This window comes from Ornithorhynchus anatinus, chromosome 6 (genome assembly GCF_004115215.2).
Source record: "Ornithorhynchus anatinus isolate Pmale09 chromosome 6, mOrnAna1.pri.v4, whole genome shotgun sequence".
Lineage (NCBI taxonomy): Eukaryota > Metazoa > Chordata > Mammalia > Monotremata > Ornithorhynchidae > Ornithorhynchus > Ornithorhynchus anatinus.
The window spans coordinates 41,990,455-42,010,351 of record NC_041733.1 but is presented as its reverse complement, the minus strand read 5'-3'; the positions used below and the strand labels follow the sequence as shown (position 1 = coordinate 42,010,351).

General features: G+C 52.2%; 1 protein-coding gene and 1 long non-coding RNA gene across 3 annotated transcripts in view; one reads left to right on the top strand and one right to left on the bottom strand.

Moving 5' to 3' along the window:
• CAPN6 (calpain 6) overlaps positions 1–19,897 on the top strand; it is a 49,023-nt gene that overhangs the window by 23,220 nt on the left and 5,906 nt on the right. For both annotated transcript variants that reach the window (XM_029067544.2, XM_029067543.2), the window contains exons 3-7: positions 10,479–10,610; positions 11,560–11,768; positions 14,983–15,175; positions 16,095–16,288; positions 19,008–19,085. In XM_029067544.2, coding sequence (XP_028923377.1) covers positions 10,479–10,610; positions 11,560–11,768; positions 14,983–15,175; positions 16,095–16,288; positions 19,008–19,085 — 806 coding nt within the window. The remainder of the gene's footprint in view (positions 1–10,478; positions 10,611–11,559; positions 11,769–14,982; positions 15,176–16,094; positions 16,289–19,007; positions 19,086–19,897) is intronic.
• Positions 1,620–19,067, bottom strand: LOC120638454. The gene is made up of 2 exons (XR_005660124.1): positions 19,002–19,067; positions 1,620–1,836 (listed from the first exon to the last, which is right to left on the bottom strand). It is a non-coding gene; the product is annotated as an uncharacterized LOC120638454 (long non-coding RNA).

The following is a 19,897-nucleotide window of genomic DNA, read 5'->3' as shown; positions in this document are numbered from 1 at the left end:
TTCTTTCTGTTCTTTTTCCCTTTCTCATCTCTTCTTCAGCGAGTTTAATGGCAGTCATGAGAATTAGTAATAAAAATGATGGTATTCATCCAGTGCTGACTATGTGCAAAGCCCTGGACTAAGCACTGGAGTTGATACAAGAGAACCAGACCAGGCCCAGTCCCTCTCCCACATGAGGGCGTTCCATGCCAGTCTCAGGCTGGGCAGGATTGATTGGTCAGGTGCCCATTCTAGCCTGAGCTTGGTTTTTTTTTTTTTCTTAAAGGTATCTGTTAAGCACTTACTATGTACTGTGGTAGGCCATCCACCTCCATATCAAACATAAACTCCTCACCATGGGCTTTAAAGCAGTTCATCACCTTGTCCCCTCCTACCTCACCTCCCTTCTCTCCTTCTACAACCCAGCCCGCACACTTCATACCTGTAGTGCTAACTTATCATTGGGCCTCAATCTCCTCGCCTGACTCCTAGCTCACATCCTGCCTCAGACCTGGATTGCCCTCCCTCCTCTAGTCCGACAAGGATTCCCCCCTTCTTCAAAGTCTTATTGAAGGCACATTGCCTCCAAGAGGCCTTCCTAGGCCAAATCCCCCTTTTCCTCATCTCCCACTCCCTTCTTAGTTGCCCTGACTTACTCCCTTTGCTCTTCCCCGCTCCCAGCCCCACAGGACTTATGTATATATCTGTAATTTTATTTATCCCTTTGGTCTTCCCCTGTCCTAGCCCCCACACACTTAGGTACATATCTGTAATTTTATATATTGGTATTAATATCTGTCTCCTCCACTCTAGACTGTGAACTCTTTGTGGGCAGGGTATGCCACTGTTTATTTCATCGTATTTTACTAAGCCCTTAGTACAATGCTCTGCACATAGTAAGTGCTTAATAAATACTATTGAATGAATGACTGAATGCATGCTCCGGGCACTGTTCTAAGGACATGGACTGTCTCCAATATGTTTAGCTTGTATCTGCCCCAATGCTTAATAGTGCCTGGCATGTAGTAAGCGCTTACCAAGTACCATTAAAAAAAAAAAAGAGGTCGGTAAGTTTGTGAGCTTCAGGGAGGTGGAAGACGGTAGTCAAGTTGGACATAGTCCCTGTCCCATAGGGGGCCCAAAGTCTTAATCCTCATTTTACAGATGAGTTAACTGAGGCCCAGAGAAGTGAAGTGACTTCCCCAAGGTCCAACAGCAGACATGTGGTGGAGCCGGGAACAGAACCCAGGTCCTTCTGACTCCCAGGACCGTGCTCTATCTACTAATCCACACTGCAGAATCCATTAGAGTGGCACAAGAGTTGAGATTCTTCTGTAATGCGGACATATTTTTGAAGACATTGGAAGGGACCAGAATCGGGTTGGGATTGAATCGGGTTGGGATTAACTCGGAAAAGCTTTCAGGCTGAGAAAGAGCTTTTGTGAAGAAGAAGCGGGGAGGGAGGGAAGGAGGGGAGCCCAAGCTGGGAAGTGATCCAGGCACTGGCCCAGTGAGTTAGAGGCAGGCTGTAAACACCGTATCATCCCTCGGGGCTTACGTCCTCCAGCCTGGGAGGTCATTTTGCCCTCATTAAAGGGTGACTGCATGTTTTCCCCTGTTTACCAAACAAAACAATGGGACACAGTCTGCCTGACTCCCTGTTCTTTCCATCTGGGATCTCTTCTCAACCACATAGCCTCCAGCGCTGACATCTGAGCATGCTTACTGGAAGCCATGAGGAGGGTGATTCTCTCTGCTCTTCAGTCATCCCGGGGTGCTCTCCATCAGCAAGCCAGGAGAGAGAGAGAGGTTTTGCATTGGATTCTATGTCCTGGCCCAGCCTTCTGCTCCGGGGGTCTAGGAGGAAGGGAGAGGGGAGAGAGGGATCATTTTTCAACAAAAACATTCAGTTCATGTCATCCTGCTCCTCAGAAAACTCCAGTGGTTGCCCATCCACCTCCTCATCAAACAGAAACTACTCATCATTGGCTTTAAAGCTCTCCAACACCTTGCCCCCTCCTACCTCACTTCGCTACTCTCCTTCTACAACCCAGCCCTTACACTTCGCTCCTCTAATGCTAACCTTCTCACTGGGCCTCCATCTCGTCTCCGACCCCTTGCCCACAACCTGCCTCTGACCTGGAATGCCCTCCCTCATCAAATCTGGCAGACAATTACTCTCCCCCCACCATCAAATCTGGCAGACAATTACTCTCCCCACACCGTTCAAGCCTTACTGAAGGCCCATCTCCTCCAAGAGGCCTTCCCAGACAAAGCTCCTCCTTCCTCTTCTCCCACTCCCTTCTGCATCGCCCTGACTTGTTCCCTTTGTTCTTTCCCCCTCCCAGCTGCAAAGCACTTATGTACAGATCTGTAATTTTCTTTATTTCTCCTAATGTCTATGGTCTGTCCCCCCGACCGCCGGCGCTAGACTGTAAGCTCTTTATGTGCAGGGAATGTGTCTGTATATTGTGTCGTTCTTTCCCGAGCGCTTAGTACAGTGCTCTGCACACAGTAAGCACTCAGTAAATGTCATTGAATGAATGAATGAATGAATGAATGAATGAATGAGGGAGGGGTTATATGGATAGTTCCAGGGCCTGGATGGTGAAAAGTCCTTGCTGGGGAAAATGCCTGGCGCATTTTCACGTGGGACAGAGTCACCCCCAATCATGTGCGCTGCTGGGAGACCACAATGCAAACCAAGGACTGTGGCATCTGCCCCAGGGCAGTGCCCCCTCCATACCCGGCCCTGCCCACTCTCGCTCCCAGCATGACCTCTTTCCTTTCCTCTCTCTGCTCCTGCCCTTGGTCGGCCTTGGGGGGTTGATTGTGTGACCACCAAGGTCAGCGTGTGGGCCGCTGGGGACCTCAGTAGATAATAATGATGGTATTTAAGTGCTGCCTGTGTACCAGCACTGTTCTAAGTGCTGGGTTGGATACAAGCAGATCGGGTTGGACACATGGATCTCACACTCTTAATCCCCACTTTACAGTTGAGGGAATTGAGGCACAGAGAAGTGAAGTGACGTGCCCAGGGTCACACAGCAGACAAGTGGCGGAGCGGGATTAGAAGTCATGACCTTCTGACTCCCAGACCCGGGCTCTCTCCACTACACAGATGTGCATGGGACCGTGAGGTTCCCTGGGAGACCGGGACTGGAGGAGCAGCAAGGCCTAGTGGAAAGAGCGTGGGACTGACGCATCACCTAATCCCAGCCCTGCCAGTTGCCTGCTGCAGGATCTCGGGCAACTCATTTCAACTTTGTGGGCCTGAGGAACACCTCATTTGTAAAGTGGGGATTCGATTCTGGTCTCCCTCCTCCTTAGCACCGAGGAACTCTGTCCAATCTGATTATCTTGGATCTATCCCATCCGACTATCAGCTGATCAGTGATATTTACTGAGCACTTATTGTGTGCAGAGCACTGTACTGAGCCTTAGGAGAGCCCAGTGCAATAGAGTGGGTAGATAAGGTCTCTGCCCATAAGGAGTTTACTATGCTGAGCCTAGCGTGGGGAATCTGGTGTTTGTTTAACCAATAGCAGTTATTGTTGTTTTATTACTATTGTTATTCAGTCTTCCCAGAAGCAGGCACTGGCCAAATGTCCACCATTTCTTATCTTTCACTGAGGGAGCTAAGCCCCAAACAGCCCGGTGGTCCATCCCCATGTTTGACTGCTTGAGGCCCCGCCAGTTGAAGAAGCCAAGAGCCCGTTACGAGCCCTCAGTCTTAAAAAAAACAATATTTGTTAAGCGCTTACTATGTGCTGGGTGCTGTTCCAAGCGCTGGGGTAGATACAAGCTAATCAGGTTGGACACAGTCCACGACCCACATGGAGCTCACAGTCTTAATCCCCACCTTACAGATGAGGTAACTGAGGTGCAGAGCAGTTGTCCAAGGTCACAGCAGACAAGTGGCAGAGCTGGGATTAGAACCCAGGGCTTACTGACTCTCAGGCCTGTGCTCTATCCACTGGGCCACAAGGCTTCTCGAGAGAGCTGCTTCTTCACTGGAGGGTTCAAGAGCTGCTTGGCCCAGGCAACATCGTTGCTCTAGAAACCTCAGAAGGGACCCAAGTAATATTTTTCCTGTCGGGCTAGCCTTGCCTCCTCTGAGATACAAATCATCATCGTCATCATCAACGTGGTATTTGTGAAGCGCTTACTATGTGCCAAGCACTGTACTAAGCATTGGAATAGATAAGAGATAGGGGCCAGAAACATAATCGAGTCAGAGGGGAAATGGAAAACGGCCCTTAGGCCCCCAGAGGGATCCCGAGCTGAGGATACTGTTCTCCCCCATAAATGAGGAGTTCTCAGAGCAGAGGCCTCTGAAACTGCAGCAGGAAGGATTTAGAGCAGACTCAAGGAAGGGTTTTACAATTAGTCAGTCATATCTATTGAGAGGTGACCATGTGCAGAGCACTGTACTAAGCACTTGGGAAAGTACAACGAAGGAGTTGGTAGATAGGTTCCCTGCCTTCACTGTGCTTACTGTCTAGAGGGGGAGACAGAAATGAATTTAAGTAAATTATGGACATGTACTTAAGTGCTGTGGGACTGCGGGTGGAGTGAATAAAAGGTGCAAATTCAAGTGCAAGGCGATGCAGAAGGGAGTGGGAGAAGAGGAAAAGATGGTCTAGCTGGGGAAGGCTTCTTGAAGGAGATGTGCCTTCAATAAGGCTTTGAAGAGGGGGAGAGTAATTGTCTGTTGAATATGAAGAGGGAGGGAGTTCCAGGCCAGAGGCAGGACGTGGGCGAGGGGTCAGTGAGATAGATGAGATCAGGGTACAGTGAGTAGGCTGGCATTAGAGGAGTAAAGTGTGCAGGCTGGGTTGTAGTAGGAGAGCAGCAAGGTGAACTCGGAGGGCACGAGGTGATTGACTGCTTTAAAGCCTCCGGTGAGGAGTTTCTGTTTGATGCGGAGGTGGATGGGCAACCACTGGAGGTTCTTGAGGAGTGGGGAAACGTGGCCTGAATGTTTTTGTAGAAAAATAATCCACAGAGCAGAGTGAAATATGGACTGGATTGGGGAGAGACAAGAGGCAGGGAGATCAGCAAGGAGACTGATGCAGTAGTCAAGACATACAATCTTTTCTCAAGGCAAATCTGTGAGTTGGTGGAATGGGTGCTGGGAAAATCTTCCCAAACAGTCCTCCAAACCAGACTGTAAACTCGTTGTGGGCAGGGAACGTGCAGTTATATTGTATTCTCCCAACTCTCCCAAGTGCTTAATACAGTGCTCTGCACGTGGAAAGCACTCAATAAATATGTTTGATTGACTACTGGTCTGGTGGGATGGCTACAGTCCTGCCAGCCTTCCAACTCATGTGCTCAAGACCTAGGGACTCAGGGAACCAGCTTTCTGCCAAGTTTTGACTGGTCTGGCCCAGAGGGGATGGAGGGAGGGTTTTGTTGTGGTTTTTGTTTTGTTTTTAATTTTTAATAGTAGTTGTCAAGTGCTTACATAGTCTAATGGGTAGAGCATAGGCCTGGGAGCCAGAAGGTCATGGGTTCTAATGCCGTCCACCACTTGTCTGCTCTGTGACCACAAGTCACTTAACTTCTCCGTGCTTCAGTCACCTCAGCTGTAAAAAATGGGGATTAAGAGTGTGGGACGGGGACTGTGTCCAACCTCATTAACTTGTATCTACTCCAGATCTTAGAACAGTGCTCGGCACTGGAAGCGCTTAACAAGTACCATAATTATTACTATATAGTAATATTTTATTACTATTTGTATCAATCCCAGCACTTAGAACAGTGCAAACAGTGCTTGTCATGTAGGAAGCACTGTTCTAAAGCCTGGAATTGATACAAATCAGTCGGGTCAGACATAGTCCCTGCCCACATGGGGCTCATAGTCTAAATAGGAGGGAGAACAGATTTTGAATTCCTGCTTTGCCGTTGAGGAGATTGAGGCACAGAGAAGTGAAGTGATTTGCTCAAAGTCACACAGGAGGCAAGTGGTGAAGCTGGGATTCGAACCCAGCTCCTCCGACTCCCAGACCCGTGCTCCTTCTACTAAGTCAAACCGTTTCTCTGGGGTTTAGGTGTTTTTGTGAGGGTTCCTCCCTGCCCTCCAGCCAAGACAAATGTAGCTGGCCTCTAACAGACACTTTGGGACTTTGATATTTGTGAGGCCACAGACCTCTCCCTTGTCTGCCCAGGTTCCCCAAGCCAAGCAAACATCTTCCCACCCCCGTGCCCATCTCCTATATCCAGAATGCCCACCAAATGCGATGTCCCTTCTGAGACATCCCATCTACAGGCAGAACCCTGCCTTGGTCCAGAGGAGAATTCTCTGATCCCCCCTTTCCCAGATGTCCCACGACATCGGCCCGGAGGAGGCCCTCCAAGCCCAGGGACCAAGGCATGGAGGGAGAAGGGACTAAAGGAGACTGGAAATAAGCTCCCCAGGAGGGCATCGGCCCCGCTGCCCGACTGCCTCAAAGCCGTTAGTGGCAGGAGAGGCGGGGTGCCATGAGAAGTGACTCCAACAGGCCCAAGTCGGGGCTCTCTGGTCCCCAGTCCCCTATCCCATGCCCATGACAGGAGAGTGGAAGCACCAGTGTGAACGCACCCATCCTGACCCCAGCCCCGAGGAAATCAAACAGGGAGCCAGAAGAGGCGGCCGACAGCCAGTTCGGGTTGAGCCAGTATCCTCAGCGGGTCCCGCGCCCCCTCCCCAAACCTGGCTGAGCTGTAGCGGGAGGCGCTCCGTTCTCTGGGCCGCCCACGCTCGCATCCTCCAGACGGATTCCTCTGGCCGGCTCTCGGGCCAGAGTGTCCCGCCTCGTTTTCCTCGGGGCTGTCGGACCCAGCCCAGGTCACCCTGGTCGAAGCGGTTTCTTCCCAGCCCGGACCGGGGACGGCATTCCTGAGGGCGGCTTGACTTGGGGACTTGAACTGGGCCCGGGAAGTCCCAGAACAAGGCCTAGGCAGGAGCCGGATGTCAGAATCCTCCCGTTGTCGAGTCTCCTCTGAAGCCCATAGTGGGGGCCAGAGAGGAGGCTGGGGAAGCTCAGGCCTGCGTGTTCATCTTGGCCGTACGTTTCGCCCGGGAATCGGGTGTCAGCCCGGTGCCTGGCCGGGGACAGTGGGAGAAATCATGGCAGTAGCCACCCCAGACCTAAAACCTTAGCTTCTCCTCTCCACAAAGACCCGTCGGGCAGAAAGATCCATGAAACTGAATTCTGGGGGGGCCCTGAAGGATTCGTGGAGGGCCCAGAAAACGATAGCCCTGTCTCAGACAGGCGAGCTTTCTGGCAGACAGAGGGTGAGCTACACACACGTGCATTCTGTCCATCCACCTTTTGTCTTAGGCCCTGGCAGGAATCCTCCCCTTCCTCTGATTCAACTGAAAGTGAATGGTGGAGGCGAATAGGGGGACGTCTATAGGAGGGAAGAGATCAGAAGCCTGGCACACCTTCTCGGTGTTGGGTCTGGGAGTACGGACGGGAGCGGGGACCCCAGCGGGGCGCTGTACCTAAGAAATAGTTGGTAAAATGGTGAGTGACCTTGGGCAAGTCGCTTAACTTCTCTGTGCCTCAATTACCTCATCTATAAAAAATGGGGACTGCTGTGGTGAGAACCCAGTATTCATACCCCCCTCCCAGCCCCACTGCACTTATCTACATATTTGTAATATATTTATTTTTAGGAATATATGTCTTCCCTCTAGACTGAAAGCTCGTTGTGGGCAGGGGATATGTCTGTTATATTGTTGCATTGTACACTCCCAAGCACTCAGTACAGTGCCCTGCACACAGTAAGCGCTCAATAAATACAATTGACTGGGTGACCTTGGTGGTCTCCAGACTTAGACTGTGAACCCCAAGTGAGACAAGGACTGGATCCAACCTGATTAGCTTATATCCACCCCAGCACTTAGAACAGTGCTTGGCACATAGTAAGTGCAGAACAGATATCATAATGATTATCATAAGAATAATAATGTTGGTATTTGTTAAGCGCTTACAATGTGCAGAGCACTGTTCTAAGCACTGGGGTAGATACAGGGTAATCAGGTTGTCCCACATGAGGCTCACAGTTAATCCCCATTTTACAGGTGAGGTAACTGAGGCACAGAGAAGTTAAGTGACTTGCCCACAGAGTGGCAGAGCTGGGAGTCGAACTCATGACCTCTGACTCCGAAGCCCAGGCTCTTTTCCACTGAGCAACGCTGATCCTTCCCCCCTCCCTCCCTGGGTGTGGTCCCTCTTCCCCTTGAGTCCATCCAGCTGGAATTTGGGAGGCCGTGAGGGGACCCCAGGAGATAGAGGGCTTACGATCTCTCTGGCTTCCCCTGGCCTGAGACTCCTCTCTTGAGAAGAGATAGAGGGAGGCCAACCCCTCCCCAGATTGAACTGGACAGAGCTAACGCCTTAATTCTGGCCACCCTGGGCCAATCCCCGTCCCGCTTGGACTCGCCCACGCCGGGCGGTCTTGGTCCCGGCGAGGAGTTATCTTGGCTTTCCAGGCCAAAGCGGTGGGCTTTGTCCCAACCAGCCGGGCCTGCGGTCCACCCAGGCGGGGCCGGGGGAGCAGAGGGTCCCGACCTTGCCACCCCTTCTGGAGGAGGGTAATCTAAGGAGAATCTGAATCTGAACTGTTTCCGGAAGAGCTCGGTCCGTAGCCCATGTGGCCGGATACCGGTTGGGTTAGGGAAGCAACGATACTTAGTTGGATAGAGCACGGGCCTGGGAGTCAGAAGGACCTGGTTCTAATCCCTGCTCTGCCTCATGTCTGCTGTGTGACCTCGGGCAAGTAAATTCACTTCTCTGGGCTTCGGTTCCCTCATCTCTAAAATGAGGATAAGAACACGAGCCTCATGGGACAGGGGCTGTGTCCATCCTGAATAACGTGTACATACGTAAGTGCTTAACAAGTAGCGTAATTATTAATGCCGCCACTGTTCAACTTTTTGAAATGCGGTTCTGCTGCTGGGCCACCGAACTCGAGTCGCCCAGGCCTTTCCCTGCCAGGCTTTCCGGGAGAGGGGACGGACTTTGGCGATTCAGTCTCTGTTTGTAAACAGCCCAGTGTGGGGTTGGAGTCTGAGTAATGCGGTGTGAGTTTTCCCTCCTTTTGGGTTTTGCAGGACTGGGTGTCTACTCCAATTGAGAACAAGAAAATAGATAGGAGTGACCGTAGCAGGGGAAGGGCTGAATTAATGGCAACTTCATGAGTGCAGCTGAGGTGACCTTTAGGTTGGCAGGGTCACTGGGAGGGGGTAATCGGGAGAGGTTTCCTGGAGGGGGAGACCGTTTAGAAGCGTTTGAATCAATAGATGCATTTATTGAGTACTTCCTGTGGGTAAGAGCACTGTACTGAGCACTTGGGAAAGTACAGTACAATAGAGTTGGTAAACATGATCCCTGCCATGAGGAGTTTACAGCCTACTCTGGGAGACAGACACTAAAATTAATTTTAGATAAGGGAAATAATAGAGAATAAGGCCATGGACATAGGTGTCATGGGGCTGGAGCATGAAGGAGGGGAAGAAGGTGGTTAGGAGGAGTTTAGAGGTGGGGAAGGAATGGAGGTGGGAGAGTCAAGAAGGTGGGAGAGTCAAGAAGGTGGGAGAGTGAGAAGATTAGCCCACCCTCTCTCCCCCCAATCCACCCCCTGATCTTGCTTGAATGGCTTAGTGGATTGAACATGGGCCTGGGAGTCGGAAGGACCTGGGTTCTAATCTCGGCTGTGTGACCTCGGGGAAGTCACTTAACTTCTCTGTGCCTCATTTACCTCATCTGTAAAATGGGGGTGAAGAGTGTGAGCCCCATGTGGTCCGGGAACTGTGTCCATCCGGATTAACTTGTACCTACCCCAGCCCTTAGAACAGTCCCTGTCACATACTAAGTGATTAAAAAGTAAATAATTCTATTATTATTAAGTGGGGTACCTGGGGGACCTACAGGGGAGTGGTAATGGTATTTATCAATAGTAATGGGTCACACCTGGAGAATTTCCAGTACTCTATCAGTCTTGACTGTGGGAGGGAGAGTCAAGCAGAGGCCTGTCCATTCTATTCCTAGCTTGGGCAGTTGCTAGCCAGTGGAAGACAATCTGCTATAAGTCAAAACTCATCTGTGCCGGACAGCAGCGGCACGGGAGAGAGTCAAGGGCGGAGACTCAAGTTTACTTCGCGGAAGGCAGTAATTGTAAAGCATTTCCATATTTTGGCCAAGAAAACCCCATGGATGCACTCCCGGAACGATTGCAGATGGAGGTGGGGCGTTCTGGAAGAGAGGTGTCCACGGTGTTGCTATGGGTCGGAGAGGACTCGAAAGCATAAGGCAAGACAAGAGAAGAATGGTACTATTTATGGGGCGCTTACTGTGTGCCAAGCACCATATCGTGTGCCAAAAAAGTATACACAGATGGGAGTGATCCTTCTCCTTCTGGGATGCCCCCGGCTCGGGGGTCAGGGGACGCGCTCGATGAGGTGGGATCCGTTCTTGGACGGGGCTGACCCTGTGCTTGGCCTGCAGGAGCTCTGTGAGGACCCGCGCCTGTTCGTGGACGGCATCAGCTCTCATGACTTGCACCAGGGCAAGCTGGGGAACTGCTGGTTTGTGGCCGCCTGCTCCTGTCTGGCCCTCCGGCAATCTCTCTGGACAAAGGTATCTCTCTCTCTCTCCATTGGTCTCCGTGCCCCGGGCCGTGACAGCGGTGGCCTGTCAGTCGATCGTATTTATTGAGTGCTTACTGTGTGCAGAGCCCTGAAGTAAGCGCTTAGGAGAGTACAACGTAACAAACACATTCCCTGCCCACATCGAACTTACAGTCAAAGTGGCGGGCATCTCCTTGCCCTTCCCACTGAAACGGGCAGGAAAGGGAAATGTGGTGTAGGTTGAGAACCTTAGAGAAACAGCATGGTCTAGTGGAAAGAGCACGGGCCCAAGAGTCAGGGGACTTGGGTTCTAATCCCAGCTCTGCCAAATGCTCGCTGTGTGTCCCTGGGCAAGTCACTTCATTTCTCTGCGCCTCAGTTCCCTCGTCTGTAAAATGGGGATTAAGACTGTGTGCCTCAGGTGGGACAGGGACTGGGTCCAACCTGACTGTCTTGTATCTACCTCAGTACTTAGTACAATGCCTGCCACATAGTAAACACTTAAATACCATGTAAAAAAAAGGAGATCTTTTAGAATAATAATAGTAATAATAATAACTGAGGTATTTGTTAAGTGCTTACTATGTGCCAGGTACCGTATTAAGTGCTGGGTTGGATATAAGATAATTGGGTTGGACTCAGTCCCTGTCCCTCATGGGGCTCACAGTCTTAAACCCCATTTTACAGAGGAGGAAGCAGAGGCACAGAGAAGTGAAGTGACTTGCCCAAGGTGACACAGCAGGCAAGTGGCGGAGCTGGGATTAGAACCCAGCTCCTTCCGACTCCCAGGCCTGTGCGGTACCCGCTAGGCCATGCAGCCTCCACGCTGCTTCACGGTCTACCGACTAAGCTGCCGGACACGAGGGCTAGCCCCTCTCGGTGAGTCCGCGGGGGCCCGTGGCGGTCACCTCTAAAAGCGGGCTCTCTCCATGGGGGCCATGACTGCCTCCCCTCTGCAGGTGATCCCCAAGGCCACCGAGCAGGAGTGGAACCCCAGGAGGCCTGAGTGCTACGCAGGGATATTCCACTTCCGGTTTTGGTGCTTTGGAGAGTGGGTGGACGTCGTCGTCGACGACCTGCTGCCCACCATCCACGGAGAGCTGATCTTCTGCCATTCCAACGTCCAGAACGAGTTCTGGAGCGCCCTTCTGGAGAAAGCCTATGCCAAGTAAGATGCGCGTGGGCTCGGCCGGGCCTGGACCCAAAGCCCTGGAGCTGAGAGGAGGCCTTCCTGGGAGAGGGGGGCGGAGGAGAGCGCAGGGTTTGTTCCAGACTGGAGGGTTGGCGAGGGGAGGGAGGGAGCCTTGGGCTTCGGCCGCTGCCTCGACAGGACCCGGGGGCGCAACTTGTACCTACCAGCGCTTAGAACAGTGTTTAACACATAGTAAGCACTTAACGAAAATGGTTAAAAAAAGGAAAGAAAAGAGCAGGAATCTCTGAGCACCGGCCCACCCCATGATACAGCCCGATACCTTCTTTACAGTCTCTAGACTGTAAGTTCACTGTGGGCAGGGATTGTGTCTACCAACTCATTATTATATGATTTTCGCCCAAGTGCTTAGTACAGTTCTATGCACACAGTAAGCACTCAATAAAAACTGATTGATTCCTTGAAAATGTTCACCTTTCAGCAGTGGCTCTAACACGGGATATATTTTCCTGAAGATTGACCGGTAATAAATTGATCAATTTATTATAATATATAGCATAAGAATTTATTATAATTATAATACTAATTTTAAAAAATGGTATTTCTTAAGTGCTTACTATGTGCCAGGCACTGTACTAAGCCCTGAGGTGGATACAAGTTAGTCAGGTTGGACATAGTCCTTGTCCCACGTAGTCATGTAGGGCTCACACTCTTAATGACCATTTTACAGAGGGGTAACTGAGGCACAGTGAAGTGAGTTATCCAGGGTCAAACAGCAGACATGAAGGTGCTGGGATTAGAACGTGGCTTCTCTGACTCCCAGGTCATGCTCTATCTACTAGATCTAGCCGCTGCTGCTTCAGCATTTACTATGTGCCAAGCACTGTGTTAAGCACTGGGGTAATTACAAGGCAATCAGGCCAAAGGCAGATCGGGAGCACTAAATGGGGCAGGGACTAAGTAGGAAGGCGTAGGGTCATGAACAAATATCAACCCAGAAACCACCCAAAAGCCAATCTGTGGTCCGTCGGCATCCGCCCCGGGCCATCTCCGAGGCTCCCTCGTGAGCGGGCTCTTGGGCTCAATCTTATCTATTGAGCGCTTGCCGTGTGCAGAGCACTGTACTAAGCGCTTGGGAGAGTATGATAGGACAATAAACAGACCCATTCCCTGCCCACAAGGAGCTTAGGGTCTAGAAGGGGAGACAGACATTCATATAAATGAGTAAATTACAGATGGGGACATGAGCGGTGGCAACTGGCAGGTGGGTAGGGCCTGGGGGGCCAGGACGGGGATGGGCAGAAACTGGGCCGGGAACCCCACCCCTTCCCACACAGGATCGACCCCCACCCTTGCTCCTTTCCTCTCCCGCCTCCGGCCCCGGGTCTGAGCGCTAATCTCCAGCACAGGAATGGAGCGGGATTTCCTCCCCTTTGTGTACACATTCCCAAGGATTTTAGTCACGTTGGCACCGGTCGACCCCACTCGGCACTGCCTGGGGGCCGGGGGGGGGGGGGGGGTTCGAGGCAGGGGACTGGCTACCGCCAGCTTCCAGACCGGCCCAGGACCTCATGCTCATGACCTCGACTGTCAGACTCAGTTTATCCAGCTTGGAAACGGTCCAGCGGGAGGGACCAGAAAAGCCGTAGGCCTCTGTGACGCTCCGCCACTGTGCTTTTCCTTCAGCTCCCTCCATCCTCATCTCTCTGGTTGGGCCTTGGCCAGAGAGCCCTAATGAGGGTGGGGCAGATGGCATAGCGGCTAGAGCACAGGCCTGGGAGTCAGAAGGTCATGGGTCCTAATCCCAGCTGCGCCGTCTGCCAGTCTGCCGTGCGACCTTGGGCAAGTCACTTCAGTTCTCTGGGCCTCAGGTACCTCTTCAGTATAATGGGGGATTCATTCATTCAGTCGTATTTGTTGAGCGCGTACTGTGTGTGGAGCACTCTGCTAAGCATTTGGAAAGTACAGTTCAGCAAACAGTAGAGACAGTCCCTACCCAACAAGCGGCTCACAGTCTAGAAACAGGCTCACGGTCTAGAACTGTGAGCCTCACGTGGGACAGGGACTGTGTCCAACCCGATTTGCTTGTATCCAACCCACTGCTTAGTACAGTGCCCGGCACATAGTAAACACTTAACAAATACCATAATAATAATTAATAGTAATAATAATACTAAATGGAGCCACCACTGCAGGCTAGATGCCCATGAGGGCTGTTTGCTGAGCTGGGATTCCATTCTTCCCCCTCCTTCCCCACCCCACAGCACTTACATGTATATATGTATATATCTGTAATTCTATTTATTGTGATGCCTGTTTACTTGTACTGATGACTTTCTCCCCCCACCTAGACTGTAAGCTCGATGTGGGCAGGGATTGTCTCTCTTCATTGCTGTATAGTACTTTCCAAGCACTTAGTACAGTGCTCTGCACAAAGTAAGCGCTCAATAAATACAAAACGAATGAATTCAGTGGCAGAAAAAGAGGTCAGGGCTTCTAAGAGGAGAAATATTCTCAAACAGGGCCAACAGAATCTGAACTTCAAGGCTCAAACTGGTAGGCAGGGGAAAGGGTAGCCAGTAAACTCACTTTGCCAATCTATAAGGTGGAGAAAATACCCTGTCCTCCCTCCTCCTATATGGTGAGACCCTGGTGATAAAGGGACTTTGTCCAACCTGATCACTCTGGATCTATCCCTGCGCTTAGTAATAATAATAATGATAATTGTGGTGTCTGTTAAGCGCTTAATACATACTTATCCGTGACCCTCTCCCTCCCAGGCTTGTGCTCTAACCACTATCGGAACAATTAGAGATCCTCAGAGCTGGAAAGGGCGTTGTTGTAGTCGTAGAAGTGTGGCTCAGTGGATAGAGCAAAGGGTCTGGGAGTCAGAAGGACCTGGGTTCCAATCCCGGCTCCGCCACACGTCTGGCTGTGTGACCTTGGGCAAGTCACTTCATTTCTCTGGGCCTCATTCCCCTCGTCTGTAAAATGGGGATAAAGAGTGCAAGCCCCGTGTGGGACAAGGACTGTGTCTAACCCGATAAACTCATCTCTGCCCCAGTGCTTAAAAGAGTGCTTGGCACATAGTGCTTAACAAGTACCGTACTGGTTATTAGTATTTACGGAACACTGGAGAGAAGAGACTCGAGAAGTGACAGGTTCCCTGCCCACGGGGCGCTTGCGCTTGAAGGAGGCGGAGGACCGGCGTGAGCGTGCCGTATTTCCACAGGCTGGCGGGCTGCTATGAGGCCCTGGATGGCGGGAGCACCGTGGACGCCCTGGTGGACTTCAGCGGGGGTTTGGCCGAGTCCATCGACCTGCGCAAGGGCCGCTACTGCGAGCACATAACGGAGCAGACCAAGCTGTTCGAGGACTTGCTCAAGGCTCACGGCCGTGGCGGCCTCATCAGCTGCTCCATCCTGGTACGCGGGGCGGGCGGGCGACCGCCGGGGAGGACTAGCGAACCTGACACCTCCGGCGGCCCGAGAACCCAGGGGTGACTCCTGGCCTGGGCCGAGCACGGGGAAACCACTTAATGATTGCGGTTAGTAATTGTGGTTTTTGTTAAGTGCTTACTATGTACCAGGCTGCTATACAGAGTGCTGGCGGGGCCGGGGGAGATACAAGCAAATTGGGTTGGACACAGTCCCTGGCCCACATTGGCCTCACAGTCTTAATCCTCACTTTACAGATGAGGTAAAGCGAAGTGGCTTGCCCAGGGTCCCACAGCAGATAAGTGGCGGAGCCAGGATTAGAACCCATGTCCTTCTCACTCCCAGGCCCGGGCCCCCGCTCCGTGTGGCCCGAGTCCTCAGGCCCCAGAAAGAGGACCTCCTCTTCCTGGACATTCAGATCACTGGGTTCGGGGTGGGAGGGGAGGTGCTTGGCCCTCAACCCACTGTCTGTGATCGCCCTGGCCCCGCTGCCCGCACCCAGAGCCGGGAGCAGAGCGGGGCAGTGCCCAAGAGGAGGAGGAGGGATAGTGATGCTTGGAGCTGAGCGGAGGGACCTGGGTTCTAGTCTCGGCTCTGCCACTTGTCCGCTCTGTCACCTTGGCCAAGTCACTTCCCTTCTCGGTGCCTCAGTACCCTCATCAGTAAAATGGGGATGAAGACTGTGAGCCCCATGGGGGATATGGACTCTGTCCAACCCGATTACCTTGTATCTACCCCAGCGCTGAGAACAGTGCCTGACACACAGTAAACATTCCCTTCCCTTCCCTTAACACTTCCACTTCCCTTAAACACTTCCCTTAAAAAAAAAACTTGCCCTGAGCTGTGGGGTCCAGGAGCGTTTGCCAGCAGCTAACCTCCCAGGCCGGCGGGGCTCTGTGTCCCCCAGCCGTTGTCGCCCACGGACCGGGAGGTGGAGACGGCGCAGGGGCTGGTGAAGGGCCACGCCTATTCGGTGACGGACGTGCGGAAGGTGCGCCTCGGGGATCGGCTCCTGGCCATCTTCCGGGCGGAAAAACTCTTCATGGTCCGGATGAGGAACCCCTGGGGCAGGCGCGAGTGGAGCGGCCCTTGGAGCGACGAGTGAGTGCGGACGGAGGGGCCGGGCCGGTGGGGTGGGGGGACACGGGCTCCGGTTCGGGGAGGGCTTGGGGGCCGGGAGCCGGAAGGAAGGAAGGAAGGAAGGAAGCCCCCGGCCATGGGGGAATAAACGGAGATGTGGGCTGGCGTCGCCTAGCAGGAAGGAAGGTTTTCTCGAAGGTCGGTAAGGCCGATGAGACGGGGTGCGGGAGAGGTGGTGGTGGTAAGCGGCCTTGGAGTCTCTGAGGGAGCTTTGAAGATAAGTTTAGGTGTATCAGCCCTGGCTGGCTTAGGAATTCAATCAGTCTATCAATCGATAGTATTTCTTGAGCACCCATTGAGTGGGGAGAAGTTTAGTCGGCATTCGAGAGAGTTCGGTATAAGTACAGTACGCCATCCTTGCCCTTGAAGAGCTAATGATTTCTCTAATCCTGGATCCACCACTCACCCGAGGTCATGCAGCAGATGAATGGCAGAGCCAGGATTAGAACCCATTTCCTCTGATGCCCAGGCTCTTTCCATTAGGCCACGCTGCTTTGTGAGAGAGAGAAACATGCAAATACTTCCAAGTAGGGTTATCCGGATAAATAAAATGACCCTATAGTCCTTGGGCAAGTCACTTCACTTTTCTGGTCCTCAGTTTCCATGACTGTAAAATGGGGACTCAATCCTTGCTCTCCTTCCCCTTTAGACTGTGAGCTCCATGTAGGACTGGGACCTTTTCTGACCTGATTATCCTGCATCTATCCCAGTGCTTCAGCACATGTTGTACGCTTAACAGATATTCTAGTTGCAATTACTAGAGGTGGTTGATGGGCCCATGTGGCTTGAGGTGTTGGGAGTTAATCAGAGAAGCCTCTTTGGAGGAAATGGGATCCTTGGGTTGGGGGGCTTTAAAGGTGGAGAGAGCTGTGGTCTGTTGGATTAGAGAGAGGAGGGAGTCCCAGCAAGAGGGAGGGAACGGAGGTGGGAGAATTTCCAGTGAGGTCCAGCGCCAAGATCGGCGGGGGAGAAATTAAGAGCATCAACCACAGAGAAGCAGGTACGAAGGTGTAATGGGTAAGGATTTGGTGGGAGTCTTGAAGCCAAAAGAATTCCTGATGCAAAGGGAAAGGGAAGTCACTGGAGTCCTCCTCTAGCCCGTAAGCTCGTTCTGGACAGGGAGCGTGTCTGTTATATTGTCCTAAGCGCTTAGTACAGCACTCTGCACTGTGTTCAATAAATACGATTGGCTGACTGGAGGGATTTGAGGAGAGGGGAGATGTGAGCTGAGTGACACTTCCGACAGTTGGTCTGTGCCGTAGTTCCGGCAACAGAGTTGGGGGTGGGGGGCTGGAGGACGCAAGACCAGCGAGAGACGCTAGTCTAGTCATGATAGGATAAGAGTGCGGACCCTGGGGGGCAGCAATCTGACCAGAGAGGGGTGGGGGGGCGGTTGCGGGGAATGACATGGACGAAGGACTGATTATAATAATAACAATGATAATGATTGTATTTAAGTGCTTACTATGTGCCGAGCACTGTTCTAAGCGCTGGCGTAGATACAAGAGAATCAGGTTGTCTCACGTGGAACTCACAGATGAGGTAACTGAGGCACAGAGAAGTTAAGTGACTTGCCCAAAGTCACACAGCTGACAAGCGGCAGAGCCGGTATTAGAAACCATGACCTCTGACTCCCAAGGCCGGGCTTTTTCCACTAAGCCACGGTGAATGCTGCAGCGAGAGCTGAAAGATTTTGAAGGGTCGAGGTAACCCCAAGGTTGTGTCCTCTTCCGTCATCTCTGTCAGAAACACAAACGTCACCATTATTAGTGATTGGAGTCCTTGTGAGTGGACGCTTTACTAAACTTCCTGTCTCTTTGCCAAGGCCATTTGAAACTGTTTAGACTTGAGCGTGTGAGTGTAAAACAAAACAAAATAGGTAAGGATGACGACAGATCAGATCCAGGCCATGTTCCTACCCAGGGCTCACAATCTAAGTGAGAGGGAGAAAGAAGCAGTTGGTTATCTCCATTTTACAGATGAAGACACTGAGGCATAGAGGTACAGTGACTTGCCCGAGGTTTCCCAGCAGACAAGGGGCAGAGCTGGGATTAGAACCCAGGACTACCCAGCGCCTCTGACTCCCAAGTCTGGGTTCTTTCCCCTCCCTTATGGAAACATCAAGCCCTGTAATCTGGGCATTTGGTTTGAGATGGTTTGTTCTGCCCCGAGTATTTAGTGATGAACTTTTTGGGGTGACGGCCCTTAAAGAACGTGATTTCTACCACCACGGCTGAATTTTCCCTCCCATCCTTCAGCCCGTCTGTTCTTATCCCATCTGGCTGTCATACAGCCAACCAGGCCTGCGTAACCTCCTCAATCAATCAATCAATCAATCAGTCAATCGTATTTAGTGAAGACTTTCTGTGTGCAGAGCACTGTACTAAGTGGTTGGGAGAGTACACTGTAACAATAAAACAGAGTTGGTAGACACATTCCTTACCCACATCGAGCTTACAATCTAGAGAGATGAGCTTAGAGTTTAGAGGGAGCCCGCTCAGCGTCCCCCACCGGGGGTTTGGCCGGTGGGGAAATGCTCCGGAGCCTGGGAAAGACCTAGCCCAAGTCCGAGCAACGGATCCCCGGGGGCCGGCGTAGCGAGAGGAGCACAGCAGGCCCCATCCGGGTCAGGGTGCCCTCCTGATCGCGGATCGCCCGGGGGCGTTTGCTTTACCTGCAGCTCCGAAGAGTGGCAGAGAGTGAGCCGGGCAGAGCGGGCGAGCCTGGGCCTGACCGTGGCAGACGATGGAGAGTTCTGGTGAGCAAAGCGACTTGTGCGGGCCAGGAGGGGAGAGGCGGGGAAGAGGGTCACCTGCATGTCAGGGCCATGTCCCCCGGGGCAACTGGCATTGGCCAGAGCTGGCCGGTCCCCGGGAGGCTGAGAAACCAAGGGAAGCCATGATGCCCCCTGGACATGGGTTCCTGGCCTTCGGTGGATGCCCGAAACCTATTGTTTATAGTATTATGACGTAGTAATACACATTAGGTAGTTAAGGCAAAAGAAAACTCCACATTCACTGAACTAGCCACAGAGTGGAAACCAAACTCTACTTTGGGGCCCGAGTGAACTTGAAACAAGGACCTTGCCCAACTCTGCGCACAGTAAATTCATTCGCTCATTCAGTTGTATTTATTGAGCGCTTACTGTGTGCAGAGCACTGTCCTGAGGGCTTGGGGGAGTACAATACAACTGCCCTAACAATCATATTTACTGAGCGCTTACTGTGTGCAGAGCACTATACTAAATGCTGGGGAGAGTGCAAGGCAACGATAAGTAGACACATTCCCTGCCCACGACGAGCTTCTGGAAGCGAGGACAGGACCGAGTCGGCAGGCATCGGTCTTACTGGGTTTCTAATGTTTCCCTTCTGGGCTCCCGCCTCTCAGGATCGGAGAGTGGCCTACGCCTCTGTTGTAATTCTCAGGTAGGGTCAAAGGTCACCCGGTTCTGGTCGATGAGAATTCAGCCCTCCAGGACCACTGCCCTGCCCCCGCCCTTGGGCGGAGGTCCAGGTGGACAGAGGAGAAGGTGAGGGGCCCAGGGATCCGAATAGCAAACGGATTTGCCCA